The sequence below is a fragment of the Triticum urartu genome, chromosome 3, assembly GCF_003073215.2.
Source record: "Triticum urartu cultivar G1812 chromosome 3, Tu2.1, whole genome shotgun sequence".
Lineage (NCBI taxonomy): Eukaryota > Viridiplantae > Streptophyta > Magnoliopsida > Poales > Poaceae > Triticum > Triticum urartu.
Window position 1 is genome coordinate 351548372 of NC_053024.1, and position 8888 is coordinate 351557259.

The window sequence follows — 8888 nt, forward strand, 5'->3', positions numbered from 1 at the left end:
TCTAAAACTAATCGATTAGCCGTGCCCACGGTCAAGGACGGACGAAGTGTCTAGTTGGGTATTCTACATGTCTTCTCTCCCCTTCCGGAATCTGGATTGAAGGTTGACATCTGGTCAGCTATGCCGCCGAGTTTGAAGGACTTCGCCGCTTATCTCCGTTGTCGTTGCAGACGTCATCGGAAAAACCCCAATTACTTAGTAATTAGAATTACTTGGTTTAAAAATTGCTTTTGGGAATTCAACTAAAATATTGCTAGACTTGGCGTTGTTTTTGCAAAATGAGACAAGCCTCCACCAGAAAGCCTTGCATGTAGAGTTAAAATTGTTTAGGTTTACATTGGGTGGCTGTTGAGTACCATAAAAGTACTCATTGTGGATGTTGTTTATGTTGATGATCACTACAGAGGGGAACAACTACGACAGTGAGTACTACGATTGAAGAATAGAGACGACGTTGCTAGTTTTCTTCGACTTTGGCCTGCGGAGTTTTCAACGGCGCCACCACTATCTTAGATCTAAATCGAGCAGGTTTCCATGAAGAAGATCTTGTTCAGCATCATTTATGTAATGGGCATATGACCCGAATGATGTAACTTTCAATTATTTTATCAATGGATGTGTGTTACTCTTATTACCCACTGTGTTATCTGCAACTGATCCTTGGGACAGATAATGATTTACTGTGTGATTCCTGGACCCCACGGCCAGGATCTCATAGTTTTCATCACGCTCATATGATTCGCGTTCGTTACTTTGATAATTTGATATGTGGGTGGACCGGTGCTTGGGTGCTACTCTTACTTGGACAAGACTCCCACTTATGATTAACCCCTCTCGCAAGCATCTGCAACTATGAAAGAAGAATTAAGATAAATCTAACCATAGCATGAAACATGTGGATCCAAATCAGCCCCTTGCGAAGCAACACATAAACTAGGGTTTAACCTTCTGTCACTCTAGCAACCCATCATCTACTTATTACTTCTCAATGCCTTCCACTAGGCCCAAATCATGGTGAAGTATCTTGTAGTCAATGTTCACATAACACCACTAGAGGAAAGACAACATACATCTCATCAAAATATCGAACGAATACCAAATTCACATGATTACTTAAAACAAGACTTCTCCCATGTCCTCGAGAACAAACGTAACTACTCACAAAGTATATTCATGTTCAAGATTAGAGGGGTATTGAATATCATTAAGGATCTGAACATACGGTCTTCCACCAAATAAACCAACTAGCATCAACTACAAGGAGTAATCAACACTACTAGCAGCCCACAGGTACCAATCTGAGGTTTTGAGACAAAGATTGAATACAAGAGATGAACTGGGGTTTGAGAGGAGATCGTGCTGGTGAAGATGGTGATGAAGATTGACCCTCTCTCGATGAGAAGATCATTGGTGATGACGATGGCTTCGATTTCCCCCTCCTGGAGGGAAGTTTCCCCGGCAGAACAGCATCGCCGGAGCCCTAGATTGCTTCTACCCAGGTTCCGCCTCGAGACTGCGGCGTTTCGTCCCAAAATCCCTCTTGTGATTTTTCCAGGTCAAAACCTTTCACATAGCAGAAGATGGGTACAGGTGACCTGCCAGGGGCCCCACAAGCCCTAGGGGCGTGCCCAAGGCTTGTGGCCATCTAGCGTGTCTCCTCTAGTAGTTTCTTCGCCCAATAATTCTCATATATTACAAAATATTTCTCCATAAATTTTCGGGACTTTTGGAGTTGTGCAAAATAACTCTCTCAGATTTGCTCCTTTCCCGTCTAGAATTCCAGCTGCCGGTAATCTCCTTCTTCATGTAAATCTTATAAAATAAGAGAGAAAAAGGCAGAAGTATTGTACCATAATGTGTAATAACATCCCATAATGTAATAAATATTGACATAAAAGCATGATGCAAAATGGACGTACCAACTCCCCCAAGTTTAGACCTCGCTTGTCCTCAAGCGAAAGCCGAAATCGATAAATATGACCACATGTTTAGAGATAGAGGTGTCGATAAAAATAAAATACGGACATGAAGACATCATGATCTTCTTTAGAATAACAATTGTCATATGATTTCTCATGCTGAAGTGAAAATTCGTTCACAAGATATAGTATGAAGCAAAGAAATTATTGAAAACTAACAAACTATGATCTCAGTCATTGAAGCAATTGCAATTTATCACAATATCAGAAAGAGTCAATGTAAGAGCTTTTCATCGCAAGCCCATATACTAAACCATCTTTTAGTCTTTCACAATTGCTAACACTCACGCGATACTTATGAGATCAAAGTTTCAATCGGACACAGAGAAAGATAGGGGCTTAGGGATTGACTATTCGTCAACCTGGGTGACGAATGATTATTCTTCACCCCATGTATTTTACCATCAATGCACCGTAATTTTATGTTCCTTAAGTTTTGTTTTATTTCCGATGTAAAAAGAGACCGTAAGAAAATATATAATAGTTGTAAAAATATATATATTATGTTATGTAAATTTATAAACGTAAAAATATAGTGTAAAATACGTAGTGAATCAATAGGAATGTAACTATTTGAATTTTCTTGCTATATAAAAGGTCATAAACTGCAAATTTTCTTGTCTTATGACCTATATTTTTATTTTCTTATGCCAAATTTTACGTAATGAATCAATAGGAATGTAACTATTTAAATTCCAAACATAATTTAATTATGAAATGATCGTAAGATTACTTCGGATGAAGAATAACTTATTATGTACCCTGGGTGATTAATAGAGTAACAATATTCTAAGCGTGAGTGTAGAATAGCTTATTCTACACCCCCTAGGAATGCTATATACAAAATCTAGTAAAACGGTGTATAAAATGTAGTAATTCAAAAAAAAATACTTCTCAAGTTTGTGATTTAGCACATTTTTATGAAAATTACTATATTTTGCATAATGTGTTACTACATTTTGTATGTATCGTTACTGGGGTGTAGAATAAGCTATTCTACACTCACGCTTAGTTCAGCGTTACTACAAAATATTTTCGATTCATCCACTTCACAAGTTACTACTCGAGCAGCATTTCAATATTGCATTCAGATTTGTAAGTAACTACGTATTATGTGAAATTTGGGTAGCGGAATTTTCTATTTTTATTTTGGGCGTTCATATGTTGACTATGGAACGTTTTCATCTTCCTCCAACTAATCTGATATTACACAATCAAGGGTGATGGTTGTCGAAATCTGTTTTGAACACTGTTTGCATGCAAGATTGAAATCAAGAAACACCATTTATGTAACACCCCCTCTGTTCCATATTAGTTGTCGCATTTAGCACAAGTATGTACTAAATCAGTGATAACTAATATGAAACGGAGGAAGTAGTATTTATGCATTTGGGGTACCATTTCAGGCTATAATAATTAGTCCGACACAGTTAACATAGATGAAATATTACCTCACTCCCTACGAAATAAAATAAGAAGTATCTCATATTTGTTTGTGATCTCCAGTCGTCTTTACTTATCATCTCTAGATTATATATTTTGTGTTTTGTTAATTGAATTTTAGTCATGCGAGAAGTTCACTTTCCGCCGAGGCAGTCGATGTGTTCATTTCCGAGGAAATGCACATAGTGCCTGCAGTTCACTCATTCATCAGTCCATGTCTCAAATTGCCGTCCCAAAGAACCCAACCTCAATCGCTCAATTGTCATGGTTCCTGGATCCGTCCAACACTGGTTCATGGCAATTGACGTTTTCCCCAAAGCTCGCGGAGGGTGACCTCGACAAGATGAGTTTTCAAGTTTCAAATATTCACTTGTGCTAGCAGAGTTCTATAACATGTATGCCATGCAGCGGCCGATCTCATCGCCTTGGGTTGACCACATTTGGACGCGTTGTGAACAGGTGATCATCAGGGCATCGCCGAAGAGTAGGGGAAGGAGGATAAGCAGCAATACGGATTAGGCGTGGTGTTCAAATAGAGGAGTTGACAGGTGAAACGGGGTGGGTCTTCAATCATACTTACTCTGGTTAGGAGCGTGTGATGTTTTTCTTTTCCCATTGCAACGCACGGGCACACTTACTAATGGGGTTTAAGTAGCACAGATGAAGCAGTCCTGTTGTGTTTAGCGTGGAGCTGTATACAGAACGAACATCACGTTGATGCATAACGGGTTGATATGACTAGCTGAGAAATCGTGTCAAGAAGAGTGTGGCTTGGTCAAGTCTCAGTCAAGTGACAAAGTATATAAGGAGAAAAAGAGAACTGAAAAGAATTTTCTTTACGAATCTACATGCAAGCTTAAAAGGAATTCGACTAAGACATAATGAAGTCTCAGTTAGCAAAACTGTTTCAAGCAACTGCCATGGTTCAACAGCAGGCAGCCGTTTTGACCTGAAAAAAAGCTCACTGGGCTATTCAAATAATCTGATAGTGGCCGAAACAAACAATTTGCAAGGTAAAGCTTGCACATTCGGAATCAAGTCTATGGCAGCACCACAGAACACATGTTTTCCTGTTTCCCTTGTTCTTAGATACAAACTCCAAAAAAAGTAAGAATTTATTACATTAACCCGTTGGTCCAATCCAAATTGTTTACTCCTTATTCGTGCGCCCACAACAGAATGGTATGAATAATTTAATACAGATACACGGAGCAAGTCCACGAAGAACTCAATCAAAGTGTGATGCCCCTGTTATCACAAGGTTGCTACTCAACGCCTATCAGAAGCAACCGAGTCAGCAGAAAACAGATATTTCACACGAGAAAGGACCGAGTCACTCGCTGGATCATATGGATGGTCCTTGGATGGAATTTCCAATATCGCAGGGATTGGCTTGTTGTAGCTATCCACCAGAAACCTAATCATGTTTGCAATCTGGGACATACAAGAAACATGTAATAAGAAGCTAACCCTAATAATCCTCTCATAGCATTAGTTCATCTTCATCAACATGTATAAGACACGCATCTGGTTCTGGTTCTGGTAATCTAGTACACAATCCCTCTATTGCTTTTTGACTTTCTAATGTTATGGATAGTAGGATATACCACATGGATGCAACCGTCATTTGCATGGCAGTTGGCACTGTTGAGCATGTAGTATAAATATTGTTTCGTTTGTATTGTAAGAGAGGTTTCTGTTACTTTAGGACTCGTGGTTGGCTATTCAAGATAGGGTTTGGGCCGCCGATCGTTTGGCCAAATGTGAATGGTCAAATTGCGGTCTTTGCGCTCTTTGCAAAAGGGGCATGAATCCGGCGTGCATCTCTTCTTCAAATGCTGCTTCATGCTTCGGCTTTGGAACTTAGTCAATGAGTGGCTTCATCTTGGGACCAATCCTTGTGGCACTTGGAGCGCTCCGCCAAGGAGGAGTGGCGGATCAACCTCTCCGACGTAAAGCCATAAACATCCCTAATAGGAAGGCTGTGGCGTCTCTCACAATGCTTCTGTGTTTGACAGTTTGGAACGAGAGGAACGCCCATGTTTTCTATCAAAAGAGCGCCCCTCCGCCTATTTTGAGTTTCAACGGCCTCATCTATTTTGTTTACAGCAGAAGGTGAGTCTAAAGAAACTAATCAGGACTATTTAACCCCAATAACTCATGACCACCCTCTTTCTTTACGTGATATACTTGCAAGATTCTGACAAAACAATTTGCTGATCCTTAAGAGAAAAGAAAGATATGCATTTATAGCAATGGTTTACTTACATATTGGCTGATGAGCACAATAGCAATATCCTCCCTTGCAGTAAACTCTTTAAATGCATCTTCAATCTGTTTCACTGTCGTTTCTGGAAGATAGCACACACACAAAAGTATTTATTCAAGTCATGTGGGTAAGTGTACGAAAACTATGATATAATAGGCAACACAGCAACAACATAACAGACACATCGCGCCGAAAGAAATGATAAGTTGAATTATGTGACAGGAGTAAAAGTGATAGTTGAGGTTGTTTAAATTTGATGGAAGTCCAGGACTGAGCAAACCAGTAGTAAAGAAGTTTCTCTTAACACAATAATGAATAAATCTTTGCCTTTGTCTATAGAAGAAACAGAAAAAGGATAAATATGACATGACAGTAACAACCTTATAAGAAATGCTTAAGAAAATAGAAACTGAGAAGGTTTTTTATCGGGCAATTCTTCAAACATTCTGTTGGCAACCATTCAACAAAATTCCATAGCCAACAGATATAATTTTCTACAGAAATCTTATGTCAACTGTTTACAAACAATGCTATGTTAACAAGTTCAGGATAGTACTGTTATCTACAAGAAGGTAATTTGTTTTCTTGCGCAGATCAACATTGCCAACCCCAGCCATCAAAAACCCAGTGACAGTGTCCTGCAAGAATAAGAAAGCTCAATGTCAAAAAGGGCTTTGCTTGTCAAAACATTATTCATTCATCATATAACATCTATTTTCGTTGTCGAATCCTGTACACCAAATTGGCATTCACAAGAAGTCAACTTCTCATTTTTCTATCTAAATAAAAAAGCAATCTACTTATTTGGTAACAACAAATACACAACGGATCAATCCTTAGCTGCCAAGTAAATCATCCATGCTTGCGAATCTACATTACCACGCCCCTACGAGCCTGTGTTATTTTCTAGCACCGCCTAACACAGACCGGCTCGCTGACGATTTGCCCAACTCTAGGACAATTGCCGGAGTGGCGGAAAGGCGTATGTAAGTCACCCCCAACACCCAGTTACATAGTTAGCCAACATATGCTCAATTATTAACAGAAGCTCAAGCAACTTTAAGATCAAAAGGGTGGATAGATCACCTCATCGGCGATGATGGCGATGAGGGCGGAGTTGTTCGCCGGGATATTGGACCTCCCCGCCATTACTGGTTCCTGTCAAAAACCTACCGGCTGCAAGGAATCTACCAAAATAGACCAAAAGGAGGCAAATCTGGTAAAGAAATCCGTGTGAAACAAGAGGTGCGGACGCATATAGGAAGTTAAATCAGATCGAACCTTGCAGTAGATATGCAAGCAGAAATCACAGGCACGGATCCAGACAGAAGAAAGAGCGGGTTGGAGATCCGGTGGCGCAGGAGAAAAATATGGGGGTGGAGAGGCGGGTTAGAAGGGGACTCGGCGCAGGGGCAGAACCGGAGGAGGGAGGAACGTGTATTGCTTGGCCACGACGGAGATCGGATCGGAGCAGGACTCCACGAGAACCGGAGCACTCACGGAGTCACGGGTCGGATGCGGGCCCAGACGGGTCGGATGCGATTCGGGGAAAAAGGTCGAGTCGAAAAAACACGAGTACTGTAGTAGGAGTACTTTTTTTTAAAAACTCAATCAAACTTTTTATTTAAACTCCCCCAGGATCTCGTCTGAGACAACTTGCAAAATAAAATCTGGGGGCACATGCAGCCACACCTTGCAATATTTATTCGTTGCTGCTTCCTTCGCCAGCAAATGGGCGGCTTCATTGGCTTCACGTCTCGCCCATAAAACCCTCCAACTTTCACTCGATGCCAACAACAACCGCCTGACTTCCTCCACGATTGGTCCTAGCGATGAGAAATCCTTTTCCTTGGCCTGGAGCTTGCACACAATCGCCCTGCAGTCCATCTCAATGTGTAAGTTTGCAACATCTAGTTGGTTCGCCAACTGGGCAGCCCTTCTGCATGCCAAGAGTTCAACTCTCTGTGGGCCACTCCCCAGTGGGAGGACATGGCATGCACCACCCAAGTATGCTCCATCATGGTTCCTGAATATCACTCCTGCACCCCCACTCTCACCGCCTTTTGTTATTGCACCGTCTACGTTGGCTTTTATCCACCCCTCGTCAGGTGGTCTCCACTTCTCTTTCTGAACAGGTCTTTCATGCTTGCTCTTGCGGCCATGGATAGCTTGCCACTCACCCATTAGGTTGAAAACCCTTCGCGCTATTGACTCTGCAACTTCAATCCGTTATCCATCACGAGCATTATTTCTCGCTAGCCATAGCGCATACGTACCCTGCACCATGACAGCCCGCTTATCATAAGAGGCCTCCGCGAACCAGGTCAGCAGCCATCTTGACAACGCACTCTGAGAGCAAACTGACTCCGGTGGGATCGCCACCGGTACCCCCAACTCCGAATGCATTACCTTCCAGAACATCATCGAGTGATAGCATCCCCAAAAACGATGGAAGTTCGTTTCTTCGCGGCCACAAGCAATGCAGAAGACACCCGGCTTGGTCTTCCTCCTTAGTAACTCCGAACCCACAGCCAGACCGTTCCGGATCAGTCTCCACATATGAGTTTTGACTTTGCCCGGAGCGACTGTGTCCCATAGGCTCAACCAGGACCTAAGATCCGCCACAGAAGATGAAGATTCCGGCCGTCCAACCCTGGCCTGTTTTTGACTCATGCGTAGGTGGTACGCAGACCGGACCGAAAAGACGCCATTTTTTGTATAATTCCATGCTTGGTAGTCCTGCACCCCCGGTCCACCAATAGGAATCTGCATTATTTCATGTGCTTCATCCATGGCGAACATCTCCATCACCTTCCTTCTGTTCCAAGTGCGGCCATCGGCTTCAAGCAGATCCCGGACATGGGTAGTGCCCTCCATGTATCTTTCGGCCCAGTGGCCTCAGACACCCCTTCCTTGGTAACCAATTATCATGGTAGATTTTGACTTGAGATCCGTCCCCAATACGCCAAATCAAGCCATCAAGGAGTAGGTTACGGCCGTGCAAGATACTCCGAAATGTGTATGAGCCTCCATCCGGGCACGTAGCGTTTAAAATTGATCCATCGGGATAGTACCGTGCCTTCAAAACCCTTGCACACAGCGAATCTGGCACTTGTAACAATCGCCACGCTTGTTTGGCAAGCATGGCTTGGTTGAAAGCTTCCGCGTTTCGAAAACCGAGGCCCCCTTCATACTTT

The 8888-nt window shown here is 42.2% G+C and overlaps 1 protein-coding gene across 1 annotated transcript; it reads right to left on the reverse strand.

Annotated features, from left to right (window-relative positions):
• Positions 1-4453: 4453 nt before the first annotated feature.
• LOC125543968 (V-type proton ATPase subunit F) lies at positions 4454-7239 on the reverse strand. Its single transcript, XM_048707483.1, has 5 exons — positions 6973-7239; positions 6778-6878; positions 6248-6329; positions 5691-5773; positions 4454-4856 (listed from the first exon to the last, which is right to left on the reverse strand). The coding sequence occupies exons 2-5, from the start codon at positions 6838-6840 to the stop codon at positions 4692-4694; spliced, it is 393 nt and encodes a 130-aa protein (XP_048563440.1). The 5' UTR covers positions 6841-6878; positions 6973-7239; the 3' UTR covers positions 4454-4691.
• Between the last annotated feature and the right edge of the window lie 1649 nt (positions 7240-8888).